Source organism: Pogoniulus pusillus, chromosome 17 (assembly GCF_015220805.1).
Source record: "Pogoniulus pusillus isolate bPogPus1 chromosome 17, bPogPus1.pri, whole genome shotgun sequence".
Taxonomy (NCBI): Eukaryota; Metazoa; Chordata; class Aves; order Piciformes; family Lybiidae; genus Pogoniulus; species Pogoniulus pusillus.
This window is the reverse complement of record NC_087280.1, coordinates 24,287,252-24,308,999: the sequence shown is the minus strand read 5'-3', so window position 1 is coordinate 24,308,999 and position 21,748 is coordinate 24,287,252. Positions and strand designations below refer to the sequence as shown.

Genomic DNA, 21,748 nt, shown 5'->3' with positions numbered 1-21,748 from the left:
ACCGGGGCTGAAAACCTGGGCCCTTAATGTAAGTGCTCAGTAGCCACCAGCCCTGCTGTTCGAGGAGTGCTCTGAGCTGTGTAGAAGGCTTGTGGGAAATGAACCTCCATTAGTACCCATTCAGCAGTGATTTATGTTGTGGGCTTAAAATAGCAAAATGAAACAGTTCTGTTTAATCTACAGTCTAAAAAAAGGCACAAGGACTTCGTGGAAAGAAGGAGGGGAAAAAAGAGACAAACCAACACCAAACCATAGCTGCTCAGGTCACGTTTCCAAGAACTTCAGCAGAGCACTGCTGGGATTTGCCAGCTTTGCTTCCTGGCAGGAGGGCAACTGAGACAGTTTCACTGCCTGCAGAGGTAAAGGATATCCTTGTGGCAAGGCAAGTTTGCCAGCTCTATGCTGTTAATGTTAATCGACAGAAGCAACTCAACCCTGGTGATTGCCTCTGAAAGAGGATCTGGTTTTGGTCTGCAGCACATTGCACTTAGCCAAGTGCTCGGTGATGAGAGAGCAGGTCTTAGGGCAAGACCAGATGCAAAGAGCCCTTTTTAGTCACACAGGGGTGAACTGCTCGCAGCTACACAGTCTGCTTTCAATCCAATGGCCATGGAACACACCAACACTGGAAAACAAAGACAATACATTCAGAGCTGTTGTACACTGCAAGGAGCTTGGGGACTTCCCCAGCTCCCCCATGGGATGCAGACAGAACATTCCCCTTCTATGCAGTGCTAGCTCCAGGCACCCACACCTCGGGCAAATAGCTCAGGCAATCATCTTCCTGGATCCTCAGCAGTCTCTGGTCCTGTAAAACATGATAACATGATATAGTTTCTTTAGGAATAAAAAGGGGGGAGGGGAATATTGCACTTTTTTAAATGCCTAAAAAGGGAACCGAGTTCCCTTAATTCTGCCACACAGTCTGGTATTGAAAACAACAGCCTAGAAAAAGAAAGGAAGGAAGGAGGAGGGGAGGGGGGAGAATGTTTCTGTGGTTGTTTTGTGTTTTGTCTGTGTTTTTACAGCCTTCTCCATCTCCAGAACATTCTTCCTTGGCAAATCCCTCACAGTTTCACCATCAGACGTTGAAAATGCGGCAGGAGCTCTCCGAGAAGCAGGCAGCTGGGAGGCACAGCTCTGCCCACAGGCTCAGGATTTCATGGTACAGATGGGCACTACGATCACCAGGATGACTGTGCAGGCTGCTGCTGCTATCAGGGCAGCAATCTTGCACACCTTGGCTCTTCTGAACTCGGCTTCTTTGCGTTTTAGCAAGGAATCGTAGCCAGGAGTGTAGATGTCTTCCATCCAGTACTCCAAGTTGTTGGGGTTTAGAGATTCTTGAGTCTGAAAATTGAAAGGGAAACAACTGTTAATGGTCTGGGAGCTGGCATTAAGAGGCACACAGAGCTGTTGGAACAAGTCCCAAGGAGGCCACAAAGACGATCCAAGGGCTGGAACACCTCTGGTATGAGGACAGGCTGAAGGAGCTGGGAGCATTCAGCCTGGAGAAGACTCCAGAGGGACCTTAGAGCTGCCTGCCAGTAGCTGAAGGGATCCTGCAGGAAGGCTGCAGAGGGACTTGTTACAAGACCACTCATGGAGAGGGCAAGGGCAAATGGATTAAAATTGAAGGAGAACAGGTTTAGATTGGATCTTAGGGAGAAGTTCTTCACTAGGAGGGTGGCAAGACACAGATTGTCCAGCGAGGCTGTGGCTGCCCCCTCCCTGGAGGTGGTCAAGGACAGTTGAGAGGTGTCTCTGCCCACAGCAGAGAGGTTGGATTAGATGATCTCTAAGGTCTCTTCCAACCTAAGCTCTTCAGATGTGCCTGAAGGCCTCCCAGCTGTATCTGAGTCTGCTGTCAGGATAAAATGGGCTACAGCTGCTTCTCACCTCCACTCAACTCCTGGTCTCAGCCCCATAGGGCTGACAACAGTGGCAACAAAATACTGCAAAACCCAAACTCCTGCAACAGTAAATTCTGCTGCAAAATCCCTCATGCACCTCTGATTTGCCAGAAACTTCATCATCTTGATGGCACTGAAAGGAAATCTCTTTCATCTGCTAGACAGCAGAGATGCCAGCACCTACCAGTGCTTTCCTGCTCTTTAAATTATTGAAGCCCAGCTGATGGGAAGGGCTCTTCACACCCTCTCCTCGTGCACCACATTTTGTACAGCTAACCCTAACTTGCTTGCAGGGTGGGGGGTGTCCAGCCCCATCTGTCCCCTAGCTCCTCTGGAGAGGCAGTTTGCTGATCCCCTGCCAAATAGCCATGCCTGGGGACAGCAGCCCTGGTGTGTGGGAATACACAACCACAGCTGAGAACCTCCTGGGGGGTGGGGGTTGTGAGTGGCTTTCCATGAAGTCACCCAGGACAAAGTGACCCTCAGCTTCCAGCTCCACCTTCTGAAAAATCTGCTGGATGCATGGGGCTGGCTGGGCAGGGGCCAGGAGGAGAAGGGGAACTGAACACTTGGTACCACACACATTGCTCTGGGCCATCTCAGCCAGACAGCAACCCTGTCCTAGGCAGCATAAAGAGAAGTGTTGCCAGCAGGGCAAGGGAGGGGATTCTCCCCACTTTGCTCTCCTCACACCCCACCTGCAGTCCTGGGGGCAGTTCTGGAGCCCCCAGCACAAGCAGGAGATGGAAGTGTTGGAGCCAGTCCAGAAGAGGCCACCAAGATGCTGAGAGGGCTGCAGCAGCTCTGCTGTGAGCACAGGCTGAGAGAGTTGGGGCTGTGCAGCCTGGAGAAGAGAAGGCTTCCAGGAGACCTTGGAGTGGCCTCGCAGGATCTGAAGGGGGCTACAGAAGGGCTGGGGAGGGACTGCTGACAAGGTCTGGTAATGAGAGGACGAGGAGGAATGGGTTTGGAGTGGCAGAGGATTCAAACTAGATGTTAGGAAAGGTTTCTTTGCAGTGAGGGTGGTGAGACACTGGCACAGGTTGCCCAGGGAGGTTGTGGAGCACAGAAGCACCCAATGTGATTTTTGATTACATTGGGTTCTTCTGTGCTCCACAACCTCCCTGGATGCATTCCAGGCCAGGCTGGATCAGCCCTTGAGCAGCCTGTGCTGGTGGGAGCTGTCTCTGCCCATGGCAAGGGGCTGGAGCTTGTTGAGCTTTGAGGTCCTTTCCTATCTAAGCCATTCTATGATCCTATCTCCACAGCTGAGATCAGCTAACCCCAGGGGCACAACCTCTCTTTCCATGGGAGTCAACACTTTGCTCCTTGCCAGGGTCTGAGTCCCTCTGACTTAGAGGTGATTTGATGAGTGTGCTGAAGGCTTTATTTGCCCACACCACCCAGGCAACAGAAAAAAAACAAACCAGACCAGACCAAACCAAGAAAAAAGATGGAAGTGAGGGAAACCTGAATTGGTCAGAAAATGAAAGGCAACCCTGGGAACTTTATCAGTGTCTCCATCTGAACACTTCTCTTTTCTTTGCTTATTTCTTCCCTAGAATTTGAGCCCTTTAAGCTTTGCATTTCCATCTTGCTCTTTTTCTTTTTCCTTTCTTTTCCCCCTTTCATCTTTTCTGCTAGGGAAAATGAGGCAAAGGTGGGAAAGCTGAGCTGCAGGCTTTGTACTGCTCTTCCCAGCAGAGTAAAGGACTGAAGCAGAAAGAGCATTTTGAAAACTGGCAGCTTTTCCTCAGAGCTGCCTCTTGTGTCTGGGGCTCCAAAAGGCCATTTCTTTAAATAAAGGAGAGAGATTCCACTCAGAAATGGTGCAATGAGGACCTCTTGACACGCACCACTCCTTGGGCTCCTAACAGACCTGCTCCAGAATCACAATCACTGGACTCAGCACAAAGAAACTTCAGCTGAATTGAAAGGGATTTGGGTAAGTCCTTAATTGGTTAATTCAGATTTGCTGGCCATGAGCTGCTGGCTGCAACCTTGCTTTGCCTGAAAGCAGCTCTTGCTGCTACAAGAAGTGATCTACCTGAAGGGAGGCTGTAGCCAGGTGGGGTTGGTCTCTTCTGCCAGGCAACCAGCAACAGAACAAGGGGACACAGCCTCAATACTCAGGGCAGAGCTCATTGCTGCCTGCAGCTACCTGCAGGGAGGCTGTAGCCAGGTGGGGTTGGGCTCTGCTGCCAGGCAGCCAGAGACAGAACAAGGGGACACAGCCTCAAGCTGTGCCAGGGCAGGTCTAGGCTGGATGTGAGGAGGAAGTTCCTGGCAGAGAGAGTGATTGGCATTGGAATGGGCTGCCCAGGGAGGTGGTGGAGTGGCTGTGGCTGGAGGTGTTGAAGCCAAGCCTGGCTGGGGCACTTAGTGCCATGGTCTGGTTGCTTGGCCAGGGCTGGGTTAGCACCCAGCTGGATGATCTTGGAGCTCTCTTCCAACCTGCTTGATTCTATGAATGGAGATCTCTAGGATAATATTGGCAAGCTGAAAGGAGACCATGAGCAGAGTCTGAGATTGTACCAGTGGGGCTCTAAATGACCTACTCCAGCCTCATCTCTAAAGGCATCAAGACAACAGCCTGGCAATGTCTCATCCCAGTGGGTTATCAGACACAGAGCCCACAGCTGGGATGAGCTTTGGCCTGAGGAGTTCTGCAGGCTTTTCCCTGCAGCAGAGCCCAGCAGGCCTGGGTTGTCATGGCCCAGGACGCAGTTTAAATAACCCAAAGGTAGAAACCCCTCTGGGACAACCATCCTATGCTTTAAGGAAATTACAGTTGGGGCCCTCTCTGGCTTGGTATTGACCTTTTAACTGCTTCAGGCAGGAGATGCATTATTTAAAAGGCCTCTTACTGTTAATCAGCTTCCTTTGCCATCTCATTGCCAGATGTAGCAATGTTCATTAAAGCACAATGTATTTACTTTCAGCTCTAATAAACTTAATCACTGAGGAAAAAACCCAAGCACTCATCAGTCTGTGTCGATGCTGCAAGGCTGTCAGTAAGCTCTCTTACAAAGCCTGTGCAGAGTAGATGCAATCCTCACAGTCCTACTTGGAGGGACAGGATCAAGCTGGTGAAGTTTCGTCACCTTTATCCCAAAGACAAATGATGGCAATAAGCTGACTGCTTAGAGAGAGCACAGCCCTACAAGGAGCAGATGGAGAACACTTCTCCCAGGAGGGCTTCGCTCCCAAATGTCACCTCCCCTGCTGCCTCTGTGCAGCAGGTAAGGGATGCTGCCTGTTGCAGAGGAATATCTTTCAGCCTAGTCCTACTCCAGCAAAGCCAGGGCTAGGAATTTAGGAAGCCTTCTAAAGCTTTTAAGACCTACAAGGGAGCAAGCAGCTGAGGCAAGATGCAGCCTGGTCCCTGGGATGCTTGTCTTCTCTTAGTCTGCTCTAGCCACGAGGAGCAAGGGCTGGTGAGGACAGGGAAGCTGGACTGGAGGATCATTGAGGTCTCTTCCAACCAGAGGTTTTCTGTCTCTGTGTTTTGATGAGCAGAGCAAGGAGGTGAATTTGTTGTGCACTCCCACAAACACTTGTGGGAGTTGCAGTGCCAGCGTGTGTGTGACTGCTGTAACTCCAAACCAGCCTGTGCAGGGTCCTGAGGCACAGCATGAGACTTGGTGGTCTTAGGTTGGCAGCTGGACTCGAGGATCACAGGGGCCTGAACCAGTTCTGTGATTCTCACAGCATCCTGATGCTCTCCTAGGGTTTGGAGCTGGGTTGGGCACCTCGGCACTGAGCCGTGGAGGGCTGATGAGGAGCAGCAAGGCTCAGTCCCTGGCGTGCCAGCCTCCCTGGCAGACAGGCTCTGGAGACAAGCAGGCTCCCTGCTGGAGCACGGCTGCACCACGCAGACTGCTGCTCACAGAGCCACGCCAGCACGGTGCTGATAAGCCCTGAGCTGCAGGTTAATGCAGGCCAACTGCTGCCAAGCCTGCACTGGCTGAGGCAGCTTGCTCTGCTCTGGAGCACCAGAGGGTATCCAACACAGGCACTCAGTCCTGGGGCTGAGCAGCCCATTGCATGTCAAGGATCTGATTCCAAACACACCAGAGTCTGGGAACGTTTGCATTAAAACTGTGAGTTTGCCTCAGCAGCCTGCCCTGCTCTGCTGCTTGCAGGAGGGGCTGCACACTTCCAAGCTGAGCTACCATGCAAACAAGACCCAGCATTAGCTCCTCACGTGGCTCTGGTGAGCTGCAGTGGTGATGTGCTTCACAAACAGTCATGGGACTGAACATCTTCTCCAAGTGTCCTATGCCTTGTGTTCTAGCAAAATGAAACAAGAGCCCTAACACTCTCATCCTCTGTGAACAATCCAGACAGATCAAGGACAAGAAGCAGCAGCAGCAGTTCCAGCTCCTGCACCACTCTGTCTTGCTGCCATTAGAATCAGAGAATCAGTCAGGGTTGGAAGGGACATAATTATCAGCCAATTCCAAGCCCCCTGCCACGGGCAGAGACACCTCACACTACATGAGGCTGCCCACAGCCTCAGCCAGCCTGGCCTTAAACACCTACAGGGATGGGGCCTCAACCACCTCCCTGGGCAACCCATTCCAGGCTCTCATCACCCTCATGCTGAACAACTTCCTCCTCACATCCAGTCTGAATCTCACCATTTCCACCTTGGTTCTATTCCTCCCCCAGCTCTATCACTCCCTGACAGCCTAAAAAGTCCCTCCCCAGCTTCCTTGTAGCCCCCTTCAGATACTGAAAGGTCACAAGAAGGTCACCTGGGAGCCTTCTCCTCTCCAGACTGCACAGCCCCAACTCCCTCAGTCTCTCCTCACAGCAGAGCAGCTCCAGCCCTCTGCTCATCCTCGTGGCCCTGCTCTGGCCACCTTCCAGCACATCCCTCTTGTCCCAGGGGCTCCAGCACTGGATGCAGTACTCCAGGTGGGGTCTCAGCAGTGCAGAGCAGAGGGGCAGGATCATTTCTCTCTCCCTACTGCCCACACTGCTCTTGCTGCAGCCCAGGCTCTGGTTGCTCTCTGGGCTGCCAGAGCACACTGACAGCTCAGATTGAGCTTGTCATCCACCAGCACTTCCAAATCTCCTCTCCTCAGGGCTGCTCCCAAGCTAGTCACTGCCCAGCATGTATTGGTGCTTGGAGTTGACTCGACCCAGGGACTGCTACATCTCCATGCCCATTTATCCCTCAGCTCTTCTTTAGAGCTGCTAACACCACAATGATTTAGCAGTCATCTCTCTATTGCAGAGCAAGCTGGGAACACCAAGCTGTCAAGGATCACCACTCAGCAATGAAACCTCCCCATTCTACCTTGTTGCTGACTGGTATGGGTAGGGATCAACAAGATCAGAGGCTCAACACTGCACAGCTCCTTCCTGAGCTAACCAAATCCCTTTTAAGTATATATACATTCTGGCACCATCCATTCACAACGAAGCCATCCAAACACGAAGGGCCACTCTCCAAAACTAAGAGAGCAAATCAATCAAGTGGGACTTACTTGTAGATCCAGGGCTGCAATCTTGCCTTTATCCCCCGAGTTCCTTGTGTATTCCTCTATGGTCCACGAGGGTTGGGCACGTTTCACCTCAGCCAGCTCTGTCAGCCTCATGTCTGTGTAGAGTGGGTTGCTCTTCATGTGTGACTTGAGCGAGGCAGGGTAGGGATGAGGACTAAAGACTTGTTCAATCAAGAAAGCATCTTTTGGCTGTTTAGAGAGTCTATGTGGCTGTGGGATTTCGTACTGCCTGTCTGCCTGCAGTAGGGTTCAAAAGAATTGGAGAGAAGAAACAGGACTATGAGGGGGTTAAACACAAGGGACAGAGATACTCCTTCCAGGAGAATTAACCAGCACATGGTTAAAAAAAAATACCAGCCATGAGAAAGGCTTTTCAGATGTCTCTAATCCATATGCCCATCTTCTTCTCACAGCCAGCTCCAAGAGAAGCAGCCCCGCACTCACCATGAGATAGACACAAAGCTGATGCAGCAGTGGAAGTTCAGAGTCTCTCCTGCTTACACATTATAAAGCTGCTCTGGAAATGGGCCTGACATGCAGGAAAGCCTGGCTGCTCTGAGCAGGCTTCCAGGCTTCTGGTTAGAGACCAGATTTTAACAAGAAAAAGCCTTGGGGAAGCCAGTGGGGGCCATGCCCTGACACAGGACCACCATCCATGGTACCAGTTCAGAGGCAGCCACCGTCTGCTGTAGGATGAGGGAGGGACTTTCAAAGTCAGCATTTCACCCTGGGCAGATACAGGTCACAGGAGAGCCAAGGTCTGGGCTTGTTTCTTCCTCCTCTGCAACCTACCAATAACTCATGGTTTAGGTGTTCCTGTTCACCCAACTGCACTTCCACCAGGCCTCTTTCTCAGACTCTTTGCCCTCATCCCCCATCCCAAGGAGGCACAGGATGTCTATCCCATGCTGCCAACCAACAAGGGAGCTCAAGGGCCCCCAGACCTCTCCACTGCCTATGAAACAGTTTCTCACACCACACACAGGTGCAGCTGAGTCCAGCATGAGGACAGCCACAGCAGCCTTGCAGTCTGCGAAGATGTCAGCGGCAGCTGTTGGGAGGCTTGGGTGGAGTTTGCCTGCCCTACCGAAACAAGACCACAGCGATGCTGCACTTCCGCAGCGGGAGGCTTAAATGACCGTGAAAGTCGGATGCAGAGAACACAGCTGCAGCTAACATCTGATGGAACACATACAAGGACTCTTTTCTCGAGGGGTTTGAATCCCTGACTCTGTTTTGTTGGCTCCAAAACACACACATGCCTACCTGATAGAAGCTGTCACAACGCAGCTTCGAGACAGCCCTGCCGAAGCAGCCGCTGGAGAATTCCATTGCCCCACACCTTCTAAGTCAATTACCCAGCCTCCGTGGCTCACCGCTGGTGATAAACGCCATCATCATCCTCCAGAGGTGTCGGCCACACCGTAACCCCTCCCTTTGCCACAGAACAAAGCTTCTGAGCAGCAACTTGACGGTATCGCAGCTGCCAGGCAAGAGCCCATAGGTACAAACCCACTCCATTGCGGTAACAATAAAGACGAGCATTAAATGGCAGGGCAAAGCACTGCCATACCCCCAGGCTTGTGATGACTAAGGAAGACATCCATAACCAGGCTATTTTTAAGTACTCATTATGCCAGTTAAAGTTGAAATTACCTCTTTAGATTTCCTGTGCCAGTCCTTATTTTCTCCTCCATCTCTTTCCTTCATCTCCTCTTCCGTGATGCCCGCCTGGTTGGTGTAAGTGATGGCTCTCCAGTCTCGGGGGGAGTTGGAGATGCTGGCTATTTTGGACTCGGTGGCACTGTTTTCCTCTGTCAGTGACCTCGAGGATCTCCTAGTAAACAAACTTTTTTTTAAGGCTTTTACCCGCAGGCTCTCGCTGTTGCTTCCGCTGGCATCTGAACAGCACCACTCTGGGTTGTTCTCCAGCTTGCCGGCGTGGGGAGCGTTGTGGCACTGGAATAGCTGAGGGGAGGTACTCTCGTCGGACGCAGCGTCGCTCGTCAAGGAATTGAGGTCTATCTGCACGCTGACCTTCTCCGGCTGCTGGATCTTTTGGTCCAGCTTGCTCAGTTTCCCCAGGACTTGGGAGATCTCTTCCCGCACGCCGCTGAGCGACTCCAGTTTCTTCTCTATCTCGCCAATCCTCAGCACCAGCTTGCAGACGCTGGTCTTCAGCTCATCGTCCGCCCCGCCCGGCTCCGCCCGCGGCGCCTTCTCCAGCTTGCTGCAGGCGCTCCCGTTGGGGATTTTGGTCAGGTTGTGCTCGGGGGAGCTGTCGCAGTCGGACTTGTGCACCTGGGACAAGGAGCCGGTGCTGTTGTAGCAGGAGGACTGCATCACCCCCGTGGAGCCGCTGATGCTCATGTCGTCCAGGAAGCGGAAGATGTCACTGATGTCATCGCTCACGATTTCAGAGTCGTCGTCCGACTGCTTCAGGGAGTGCCTCTCCCCGTACTTGGCTTGGCCAGCTCCGCACAGGTCCTTGCATTTCTTGTGCTCCAGGCCCTGCTGCTCCGTCTGCGTCCCGACGCTCGTGGTCCTGTCCACGCTCAGGATCTGGACGGAGGTGCAGTTAATGCTTTTGTCCTTGAATTTCCTGATGGGCTCCTGCTTCTCCACGCCCAGAATGGAAGGCATTTCCTTGCCCTTGTGCCCGTTGGGTTTCACGGCGTAGCCTGCCTGCATGATTGGTTGCTGCTCCTTGGCATTCAGGTAGGGCTGATGCCTGTCGGCCGAGGGGAAGCTTGGAGCGGGGTTGCCGGGGGCCTGGTATCGCGGCTGCTCTTCGGGCTGCTTCCTGTTGAAAAACGACCGTTCAAAGTCAGGAACCTCCTCTGTGTTTAAACTCCAGCTCTTAGCTGGCCAGGCAGTTTGCTTGGTTGGCTTCCCGGGCCACTTTTTGGTGTCCTGGGGTCCAAGAACGGTAGTGGGGCCAAAATACGTGGAGGCTTGGAGATCATCTAAACTTTCATGCTTCGCTCGCCTTTTGTCTGGTATGGGAGAATAAACTGGGTTCAGGTACTGGCTGCTGTATGGCATTTCAAAGCTGTGGTTGAAGAAAGCCTGCTTAGAGCTTTCTTTCCTGCTCTGAGGCTCTCTGTGCCCATCTTCCGGCTTTTTGTTGGCTGGTATTAAGTGGGGAGATATTGTAATCAGATTATGGAAATCTTCTTTGAATATATTCCTTTTCTGGACACAGGACTGCATCACAAAGGGCTCCTCACTCGAAAGGAAAGTTTCTTTCATGCCTGCACTGATGGGCAAGGAGTCCTGGTCTGAAATGGACTCATTTTCAATGTTCATGGGGAAGTAGGTGCTCTGCATCTCGCACGGCGGAGACGTGGCGATGGAGTAGGACGCCAGCGCCTGCAGCCTGTCCAGAGAGGCAGCTCGGCCCTTCAGCTCCTTGTTCACACCCAGCAAAAAGTTAGGCTCTGAGGAGGGCACAAACTGCTGGCAGTCTTTGCAGTCCATCTTCCTGCATTTTGAAGGCCTCCTGACCGGAAAGCCCCTGCTGAAGTCCTGCTCGCTCAGCTCGCAGTTGGGCAGGCAGTCTGCCGCGTTGCAGAGCTCTGTGTCAGACCTACAGGACTCAAAGGACTCCTTCTTCTTCACTTTCTGCCTTGCAACTGGAAGCTTCTCCTTGGCCACTCCCCCGTTCATTTGAATGAGGTTGAATATTGTTACTATATCAGCTGCCACCATGATTTTCTTTGATTGCTGATTGTTTACAGTGCATCTCATTTTGTCTTTGAACAGAGTGGCTGGGAAATTAGGATCCAGGCAAGCGGTGTAAAACAGCACACTCCTGAGCTTGGCCAACTGGGATAAATCAAACCTGGCACACAGGGACTTGCAGAGGTCCTGGTAAGAAACGGTGTTCTGCTTCATGTCCAGCTCCTCCAAGATCTTCACCAGGAAGAGTGAGGATTCCTGGTTGGACTCCATGGCCTGGGCGTGTCTTGCTGTTTAGCCTGGAAGCTGTCCTCACTCCTGCAGCAACACATAACAGCAAACAAAGGAGATGGTCAGGCTCCCTCAGGTAATGTTCAGGACCTCGTGCTTCAGCCACAGATGGGACCTGACTCTCCAGCCATGCAGCTGAGGGCTTGTTTGTACAACCCATCCTCACGCTCCCCAACTCCAGGCTGTAACCTCAGCACCAATGGGATCGATACGTAAATGGAATCAGGATCTCATCCAAGGAGGCTCGTTTATGTCAGCGTCTACTGAAGTGAGCCAGTGAACAGACAGCAGCAGCTTTGGAGGGGCAGATGAGCCCAGCCTGCTTGCTCAGGGCTTTCACAGAACTCCTTCCCAACTCACGAGGGGCGGCAGGTGCAGATGTGTCAAACTGGCAGGAATTCCAGCCCTGGCCTACCCAGCTGTGACCCAGCACACCACGGCAAGCCCAGGCTCTCATATCTGGCTGCAAACGGCTCTCAGGAACATTTGCTGACAACAAACTTCCAAAACCACTTCAGAAGCTATCTGAGCACATCATTGCTGTCTTGCTCATCTTAAAACATTCTTTCCTCCTCTGCTCTGACAACCTCCTCTGGGCACCGTGGCACTGTTTCCTAAGTCTGATTCAGGAGTGAAAAAGCTGTCTGGTCCCATGCAAAAAGGAAATCTGAGCCTACACAGCACAAGAGCAGAAAGAGTTAAACAACAACATCCAAAATAAAATCCCACTGAGGCTTGAAAGCAATCCAGCAGATGCTGGAGGCTGGCTGCCAATCAGGGTGGATCTGAGGACTGAGGAGTATCAAGGACAGAGAACATCCTTCCTCTTTAGTGATGTGTTCCCAGAGAAACCCAGGGAGTGCAGCTCCATTCAGCAGCCCAAAGCCATAGTGCAGAGGTGGGTAGCAAAGGCTGGAGGGTGATGTGGATAACAGGAGCAGCTGAAAAAGCACAGCTAACACTAGCAAACAAACCCCTGACCTTCCAGAGCTGAAAATACCTTCTGGCTGTTCTGGATTAAGAAAGGATGGTGATGGGGCCGGGGGGGGGAGATTATTTTTCATCTGCCTGCTGTGAATATCCTTGCTGGTGTCTCTGCTGTTGGCTACCAGGAGAGACAGAGCACGGGATGGTGCAGTCTGCCAATTCCTGTGCTTGCTCACTTTGTTATTCTCACTGAGAGGAATGACAAAAGCACTTCCTTCCCTTCCCCCCAGGGAGACGACTTCTGCCTTCCCTCACTCTCACCCTTAGGTGACCTCTGCAATTAGTCTCTTCATCTGCCTCAAGTGAAGAGCATCCACCCAAACGGATGGCACAAGGGCCAGGTCTGCAAGGGTTCTGACTTCTCATCTCGAAAGTCACCTTCCAGGCAAAAGCCTCAGGAATGCTGAGCACTAATCCAAGAACAGAAGCCTGCTGCTCCCTCTCTTGTAGCCTTCATCCTGCCCTGACACGACACACTGCTCATCGCCACCACTGTCGGAAGCTCTCATAGCAAGCACCACGGCAGCACCTTCCAGAGGGACAAACTGCAGCCGCCGGGTGGCCCATAAGAATACAAAGCAAGTCTCCAGCCGGACCTGCTGGTTAAGTAGCAGCGTTCTGCTGCCTGCCGTCGAAAGTTGAGCAGCAGCAATGTGAACGCTCCTGCGCCTGTAAACACTGCTCTCGGAAGCCAACGGCCACGGGGACATTCCAACACCCCCACCACATGTGTGCTCGCTTTTAAAGCTCCTCTGTCACGCATCACAGCTAAACTCCTCTGCAAACTGACAAGAGAGCAAAACGGTTTGCACTGCTCAGCGCTCGGCTGCAGGAAGCGATGCCAGGAGCTGGAGGAGGCTCTTCACAAGCAGTGATGCTCAGAGGCACAGCCTCTCCAGCAGCCTGCCTTTGGATTTCTCTGACAATGTCACCAGCTGACCAAAGAAAGGTCCCCTGCCACCAGAGAAAACGTCACCCGTGGGGCTCGGACTCTGCCAGCTGCCCGGGGACAGGCCTTGCAAGTCAATTTCCAGCGTGTTACAAATCTGTCATTTGGGGCAAGAGTGCAAATGTTGCTTTTTGTCACCTCCAGGCTGGGTGCCAGCAGAAGCAGCTATCCCTTCCCATTTGGAACTTCACAGCTTCTCGCAAACCCCTCACCTGGCTATGCATTTTCACAGCCTGATATTTGCTCTGCACCATCCTGACAGCTTCCTCCCCGCTCACACTCCTGCTGGAACTCACCAGCAGCCAGCCTGCAACACCCTATTTGTGGAAACTGCCAGTCCATTCTGTCCCCTGCCTTGCTGGTTTCATTCTCTCACCCCACTATGTACATCTTAAATACAGTTTCTTCAGTCATCCTGGTTTGCACTGAGCCATTCTTAGCTCACCACTCCCATTAGGGGTTCTAACCTCAGTTCAGGTTTCGGAACCCTCTGAACCCAGTACAGCTTAGGTGCAGCCTGGTTTTCAAAGGTGCTGAGTGCTGACAGGTTCAGTGGGAGTCCTGCACACCCCCAGATCTCACATTGCTTTTACTTATCACTGGCAAGCAGCCTTGGTTTGGTGACTCCAGTGCATACCCAAACAACAAGGCAGCAGCCCCGAGGCACAGATCTCAAGCAGAGGAGCTCTGCTAGACCTGGTTTAGCTCAGTCTGGGACACTCTGCTCCTAGACCCAAGCCTGGGAGGTGGTGGTCACCCATCAGGCAGTGAGAGCACAGGGAGGTGACCCAGGCTGTACGAGGAGGGTGGACAGAAGTGAGCTGAGCCTGCTGAGGTGGGAATTCAGCCAGTTCAGCTCAACTGAGGATCACTTACAGGAGGTGAAAATTGAAAAGGCAGGTTGCAAAATCAGATGTAGGCCTTGAGGAAAAGTAAGCTAGAAGGTGGAATCATTTCCTCTTCACCTCCTGGCTGTTCACAAACAGCTTCCTGGTGTGAGTGCACCGTAACTGTGAAAGGCACCTTTGGGCTTCAGCCTGGGCATAGAAATGAGAGCTCCCTTGTGCCAGAGCATCAGAAATGTTGCTAGTGAGGCAACAGACTCAGGCTGTGAAGAATAGGATCTATCACCCCATAAGGATAATATGCAAGTGCCTTCAAATCTCCTTTCCTGGGTCAGGGACATAAAACTCCAGTGCCAAGGGTTTTAGTGGCACTTTAAGCTCCTCTGTCTCTTGTCAAGCCTCCTAACAGCCTGTGACTGAGACAGGTGCTTCTTGGCAAGTCACCCTGAGAGCTGCCACATCCCAGGTGCCAAGCACTTGGCCGTGCACCATCTCAGCTGTTATGTCCACGTTCATTCACTGCCTCTCAAAGCAGGACCAGAATAGACCTGGACACGGCACATAAATGCAAAGCTCTGAAATAGCCACGGGAAGGTCTTTAAAAGAGGAACAGGGTCACGAAGCAGTCAAAAGCAGCAAAGCAAATGAAAGCACCCACAGCAAGAGCAGCAGCACAGGGCCTCCCTGGATGGCCTCAATTCCACCAGCATCCTTGTGTCTTACCTTCACTAACAGCAGCCACAGCAGCCTCCTCCAAACCACCCCCCGCCTGACTTTGTTCTCTAGAAACACAGAGCTAATCAGGCACAGGGACAAGGTCTGACTGCCTTATCTTCAGCAAGACAGTCTCTGGCCAGAGGAACCACTTAACATTTCCTCTTTAATGACTTTGTGGCATTAGCACCAGGATGGTCACTTTGACTCAGCTTCCACATTCAACGTCCCCCGCTCCAGTGGCACAATTACCTCCCAGTATGGCATCATGTTGCACGGCCAGTCGATGGCGTCTGACTCTCCTTGCACGCAGACGAGCTCCAGGCTTACCACAAATCAATGTCTTCTTGCCCTGCACCAGGAGCAGAACTGAGCTCTCATCTTCTCCCAACCCACTAGCTCAGCACTTGGATGAGAAGACCAAGGTACTACAGCTGGAGCCCCCGTTCCTAGTGGTGCTTTCTGCTGCACAGGGAAAGATGCCATTGTGTTTTCTGCTGTCCTTAAGAGCCAGACATCCATAAGACCTTTGCCCCTGTAGTCCTCCAGACCAGAGTGCTCTTTCATGTAGCTGGTTTTCCTACAGGAAAACCAGAATGCACTTTCCCTCCTCTCCACCTCCCAGATCAGTGCTGGGCTGGGGAACATTTCTCACCTCCCAACTACTACCCTACGAATTCACCAGTACTGCTCCCCAGCTGCCCTGTCTGCTTTCCGCTGGGGCACAGGCTAAGGGCAGCATGCTGAGGGCAGCTAAACCCCAGCACAGGATTGAAGAGAGTCCCACCACTCGACCTCCCTGGGCAGCCGCTGAGTGGCAAGGCGCTTTGTGCGAGCCTGACTCGTGGCCACCGGCACACAGACCACCTTATCTTCCACTCTTATTTCCTCCTTCATTTCCTCCCCCATTCTTCCTGCCTCTGACATTTGCTCTCCCCATCTCCCAACATCCACAGCAGGTGCAGCTAATACAGAGACATGGTTGCTGGAGCCATCATTCTCCCTCTCCAGCTCAGAGGCAGCAGCATCCTTGTTTTTCTTCCCCCCCCCCCGCCCAGTGCCTAACAGTGCACCCCCATCCATACCCATACAGCGGTGACGGAGCCAGAGAGCCTTGCATAAATTCCCCCAGAAAGAGCCAGCTCCTCGAGGGCAGCAGAACATTAACACAGAGCCTGAGATATGCTGCTTTACTATTAACTTGAGCTCATCAATCTCCCAGCCTGTCTTGCCGACGCCAGACACTATAAAACAAGGCAGGCAGCGCACGCCTGGCGTGAAACATGCAACGTACCCAGATGGAATTCAGGTTTGGTTTGCTCCCGTACTCGCAAATCCATTTTCCTGTCAAAACGGCAAAAAAAATCCTGGCCAACAAAGGGACACCTGGAGCTCTGTCTGGCTTTTGTCACACACACACGAGCTGGCACTCGGGAAACAATGCCCATTTCTGCACACCTTTAGTCTTCCTCCCCCCCTGCCTTCTACTGCTCATTAAAAAGCAACTAGAAAAGCACATTCCGGAGCCCTGCCCGCGCGGTAGCAATCGCATCTCCACCTTTCATTGAAGGGAGAAGTCCTCCCGACCATCTGACTCCGGACGGTGCCCTCGGCTGTATGAAGTGGGGTGGGTTCGGGTACCCGGAGCAGGCAGGATTTGCGCGCTGCTTCCTGCCTCGCTGCCGTCATTTGCATTCAGTCCTCCAGAGCCGAAGGGGCCAAGCGCCTGCAGCCTGGAAGCTCCCCGGGCTTGAGCACCCAGCTCTCCGGCCAGCAGCTCGCCGCCCTTCCGCACTGGAACGCCGCACGCTTTGCGCTCTCCCGGGCATCCCACCGCTCTCTCATCTGCGCTTCTCGGTGGGGGGTGGGAAAGGGTCCGGTGGGGACGATCGCCCGCGGAAGTTGCTGTTTTCTGGCTCTTATCTTGTTCGGAGAAGCCTCGGAAAGCCACGCGTTACAAACGCAGCCCCTTGAGAGGGGCAAGCTCGGTTGCCAAAGGACGGTGCACAACACTTCAGGCTCAGCCCTCCCGCCCTCGAATTCAGCAGGGTTTTACGGCTCCCGGTGCATAAATTAAGGGGGAACTCGCGGGCAAAGGCAGCGCACGGGGCTCGAGTCAAACAAGGTTTGCCATTGATTTTCCTTGCAGAGTGACACCAGGCTGGCTGTTTGCACCGCTCGGTTACGCAATCCAGGTTAAGGTATCTCTTGTACGATCTGGCAAAGTGAGGGCGACCCTTCCGAAACCGTGCAATAAATGACTTGAATTATTACTGCATCAGATGCTCCTGGTTATCCTTTCCCAACTACTGGCCCAAGCAAGCAAACGCAAGTGCTGTCCTCTCCGTGTGTTATAGCACAGCACACCCAAGTCACGTTCATCCCCGAAACCCTTCGCACGAGGGGACGCTCCTGCAAATGCTGGCAGGCAGACACAAAGAGGTCTGGCAGGGTCAGATGTGGGCAATTTCATTTCTCCGTGGCAGCCTGCATTTTCCCTGGCAAACCTACAACCAGCCCACTGCCACCCCGGACCTGACTGCAACAGACCAGCTGCCACACTCGTGTGCCTCTGCTTCCCCAGTCCCCATCCTTGGTGCTCCCCATCCCTCCAGGCTCTCCGCTTGGAGTTTGGGGCCCCTATGGTCCAGGCCGGCGTCACCCATTTGCTTCCCCTCCAGCTGCCTACGGGCAGATCCAGCTGTGCAGGATCGCAGTGGAGCTGCCAAAGTCGTAGATAAGAGTTCAAGGTTTTTTAAGTTGTCGTGCCCCCACCTCCTGTAACGGAGAGCCTGACAAAGACAGCGGACCGTGGGGCGCCTGGCGGGGACCGCAAGGGCTGGGGCGTCTTTTACCTGCGCTTACTCCACCTGCCCTCAGCCCAGGGCAGGGAGGGCCCGGTGCCGAAGCCTCCTCCCCGAAACCTCCGTTCTCTAAAGCATCGCTAGGGGCCGGGGAGCGGAGGGCGCTGGTTCTCGGTGCCCCTTTCTGCCAGCCCACCCCTGTGCACATCCATGCCCCCTACTCGCCCCTGGGGCTCACCTGGGGCCTCCGCCTGCCTCTTGCGGGGAGTGCGGCCGTCACGGCTGTCTCTGCCGCTGCAGCAGCCGCTTCCCAGCCAGGAGGAGGAAGAGGAGAAAGAGCCCGAGCCTGAAGCCCCAGCAGGATGCCATAGCGCCGGGCTGCGCTGACAAAGGCGGCAGCAGGTTGGCATGGGAGGGGAGAGGAGGGGAAGGGAGGAGGAGAGAGGAAGGCGGGGGAGGAGGGGGCTGCACAGGCCGAGCCTCCCTGCGCCGCCCCCCCGCTCCCGCAGCTGCGGGAAGGGGCTGCCCCGGCCGATGCGGCAGCGGCCGGCCCGCGGGGCTCGCAGTCCGCAGGGACCCTGCGCAGCGGAAGGGAGACGATTCGCGCTTCAGCTGCTCTCAGATCTTAGGCTTATCATCATTATCATCGCTACTGGTGCCAGTCCTGCCTGCTCTCCCAGCCCCGCCAGCTGCGGGGGGCGGCAGCCGGGCGCCACGTTCCGGTGGCACCGAGCCCCTTGGAGCGCCCCTGCCGTGGGCGCTGCTGGGTGGGCAGCGAGGTCTGGCTGCATCCGCGCCGGCAGCCCCGCTGCTTCCCCAGCCCTGCACCCCAAATCCGGGCGGCGGGTGACAGCGCACCCGTGCCTTGGTGCGAAGGCATGCAAGGGACGGGGGTACCCTGCGTGAAGAGGAGCTTCTTGTTGCCTGGGGACACCGCACCCCAGTGCCCACTCCCCTGCTCATCCACTGCCCTCAGGGTGCCAAGGCCACTGCTGCGCAGGGCTCCCGCTGCACCGCTGCCCCAGAATCCAGCCAGTGGTACCTTACCTCCTCTCGGGCAGGCTCTAGTCCTTGCGGGGTGTGGGGATGGCATGAGGCGCTTCACGGGCTGCACGGTGAGCGGGGGTCCTCACCTTGGGTAGGCACCAGAGTGTGCTCACTGCCAGTCTGGGCATTGCTTCTTTCTTTGCTGGTGGTCAGCTCACCACAGCACCCAGAAAGTATTGCAGAGAGTTTTCACTGGAGGTGTTGCCGGGTGGATAAGGCAGTGAGGTGTCAAAGGCTTGGCTCCTCGTCTCACCAGTGCTGCCTGGGAAGTGGGCTATCAGCTTCTCTTCCATCGATGAACCAGCTCAAAGCACTGTCTGCACAAACACATCACAGCCCTCAGACCACTACAGACAAACTGACACAGAGCTCTGTGCTTTACCTACTCTGACAACCTCGGGAACAGACCTCTCTGCTCTCCTGGGAGAAACAGGGGGTTAGGAAGGGTGGGTTGTCTGAAAGCTGCTGGTGTGCAAACCCTTCCGCAGGCTCTGAGGAGTACTGCCTGTGATTCAGCGTACGTATTTTATCTGTAAATGCACTTAATGCACACAGCAGCCAATGCCAAAGGAAAAAAACAAACATACAGCTTTGGAAATGGGAGAAAAACCTCTTTATACTGCATCATTCTTACCACCATCAACAGCACCAAGGGAGCATCCTTGAGCCCCAGTTTCCATGTGATGATCAGACTGGTCTACGCTGTGAGTAGCCATTTACTTGCAGGCTGCATGGCTGGATGCCATCAGCCCTGTATTACTTCCTATAGAGCCTGCCTTCAGGTCAGCAGAGCAGGTAGCAGAGCTCTCTGCACCCTCCAGAATTGCAAACACCAGAGAATAAGTAGGAAGCCTTTCTTACCACTAGTCCAGGTCTAGCTGATCTCACTTGCTTCATCCAGGTTGAGAGAGATGTCCAGAGCTGGCTCCCATAGCAAAAGCCATTCCAGCTAGAAATTACAGAGCATAATAAAAACACTAATGAGAAAGGCTGCCAAAGAGGAAGTCTGCTCAACGATGCCTTGATTGACAGGAAGTCCTGATCACTTAATCCTGAGCTCCTGGGAGGAACAGGGACTGCACAGCTGAAGTGTTCACGGATCAACCAGTGCTCCTCTGGCAAGCAGTCCTGGGGCCTGCTGGCTGGCTCAGGTCGTATCTTTGACAGGAAGCTGCCTCCTATAGAAGCCTGGTGGGAACTTGCAGTGACCTGAAAGCTGAAGGCTTCAGTGGAAGGGATGCTTTTCAAGGCATGCCCTTTGCTCCCTGTTGCATGCAGCCTATTTTGTGCATCCCAAAATCTCTCAGATCTAGGGCGACTGAGAGAAGCCATGCCCCAGAGCCAGGCTGTAGCCAGAGGAAAGTCTAGTGACAGCCTTTTGCCACTCTTGCTTCTTCCCAGTGCACAGAAATTGCTTTTAATTGATGGCAGGGGTTTCATTAGCTTGTTGTGGGCTGTGACTAGTAGCATATAATTAGGGATCACCTGCAAAAAATTGGTTTGAAACAGTTAATTGTTGTGCAGAGTCCTCAAACACAAGACACTGATTTCACAAGAGGACTCTGGGCCATGTGTCCCAGGCTGAGGGCAATGCTCCGTGGCATGGGTAAAAAAGTAGCCATGGGCAGCAGGGCTGGCCCCTCTCACGGCCAGGGAGAGGCCCTCTGAGCAGCTTGGGGTGCTGCAGCAGGGCTGCAGTGCCTCCCCTCGTCCCTTGCTTTCCCATCCCGACCCCAGTTCTCAAGCCCTCCCCAGGACAGGTTTGACAGCAGCCTCGGTGGGAAATTCATCTAAAGGGAGAGCACCAGAGATCAGCTCTCCCTGTCCCCATTCCCCATCTAATTTTAGCACCATCATGTCCTCTTTCCCCTCCCCATCATTCCTTGATGTCTCTGCTTTGTTCTCCACTCTTCTCTTCCCTTTCATCTCCTCTTCCCTTCAGTGGCTGGCACATTTACCTTGTCTGGCTCCCCCAGAGCCTCTCCCCAGACCTCCCATCTTCCCTGCCCTCCCCTTCAACAACTCCCTCCAAATTAAGCAGGTGAACCATGGATGCAAGAGATGTCTCCTCGAGCCAGAGGCATCCAGGACTGCACACACTGCCCTCTCCCAGCCTGCCTGGCATCACAGTGCTGCAGAAACGGTGCCCAGCTCCTCACAGGGGCCAAAGTCTCTTCCCTGTGTAGCACAGCCCTAATGGAAAGGTATTTCAGCCCAGTTTGCTTGCCAGGGCAAGAACATCTTCCTCACTCACAAGCGATGCTCATCACACCCCTGTAGAAATGAACAGGTGGGCAGGGTCTGGTCCTCTCTCACAGCAGCAGTGGTGCTTTTCCCTTGTGCACAGGCTCAGCTCCAGAGCTGGAAGCCCTGAAGCTGGTGGATGCTGCAGGAGGAGCTCATGTTGAGGGCAAGGCCTAGGAGAGAAAACCTGCCCTGTGTTACTGCAACGGTCACTATTTCTTGCAAACTTTCTGGCTCCCTCTCCACGCTGTTAACTCCACGTGGGGAAGATTTTTCCACTAGAGCTTTGTCCAAACTCCACTGCAGCATTTTCTTTCAGCTGCAGCCCTTCTAGAGCAATGTGCACCCAACGGAGCAGTCCAAACTGCAGCAGCCCTGGGCTCGGGGCTTTTGCTTTGCCTTCCCCGGTGTGGTGCTGTAGCACCCCACGGCTCTTCCATGCTCTGCCTCTGAGGGCTCCCAGAGTGATTGACTCAAAGCAAAGTGCTTGTCTCACTGAGAGCAAAGGGGCTGGCCCAGGGGTTCCTGTTAGAGCACTAAGAAACCTTGTCTTCACAGCCCTTGTTGCAAAGCCTGGGCACATTTGTGCCTTCAGAACAAGAAGGCACCAGAAATCCTTCGCCCAGCCTGGCATTTTATCTGCTCTCAAGAGCCCCCACTCCTTTCCTGGTGAGCCTCTTGCACTGAGAGGTAACAGGAAACAATTTTCACTTTAACTGGAGCAGGACCATACCTTCCTCAGCAGAGGTTCCTTAAG

The 21,748-nt window shown here is 53.7% G+C and overlaps 1 protein-coding gene across 5 annotated transcripts; it reads right to left on the bottom strand.

The window, feature by feature from the left end:
- Nucleotides 1-144: 144 nt before the first annotated feature.
- Nucleotides 145-19,057, bottom strand: MINAR1 (membrane integral NOTCH2 associated receptor 1). Of its 5 annotated transcripts, none has more exons than XM_064158123.1 (6): nucleotides 18,748-19,057; nucleotides 9,086-11,428; nucleotides 7,412-7,666; nucleotides 1,240-1,350; nucleotides 753-808; nucleotides 145-625 (listed from the first exon to the last, which is right to left on the bottom strand). In XM_064158123.1, exons 2-6 carry the CDS (start codon nucleotides 11,381-11,383, stop codon nucleotides 556-558), a joined length of 2,790 nt encoding a protein of 929 aa, XP_064014193.1. In that variant the 5' UTR covers nucleotides 11,384-11,428; nucleotides 18,748-19,057; the 3' UTR covers nucleotides 145-555. The 5 variants fall into 5 exon arrangements, with proteins under 5 accessions (XP_064014193.1, XP_064014195.1, XP_064014194.1 ...); XM_064158125.1 differs by lacking the exon at nucleotides 18,748-19,057 and adding an exon at nucleotides 17,939-18,063 and having other exon boundaries at nucleotides 755-808; XM_064158124.1 differs by lacking the exon at nucleotides 18,748-19,057 and adding an exon at nucleotides 17,939-18,063 and having other exon boundaries at nucleotides 145-1,350.
- Nucleotides 19,058-21,748: the final 2,691 nt, after the last annotated feature.

Bases quoted from the DNA above. Each gene is read 5' to 3' on its own strand.
- MINAR1 (XM_064158123.1), bottom strand. From the start codon at position 11,383: ATGGAGTCCAACCAGGAATCCTCACTCTTCCTGGTGAAGATCTTGGAG. The intron at 809-1,239 runs GTGTGCAAGATT...CATGTTTTACAG, and splicing joins CCGAGTTCAGAAGAGCCAAG to GACCAGAGACTGCTGAGGAT. The intron at 626-752 runs GTGGGTGCCTGG...TTTGTTTTCCAG, and splicing joins CTGAGCTATTTGCCCGAGGT to TGTTGGTGTGTTCCATGGCC.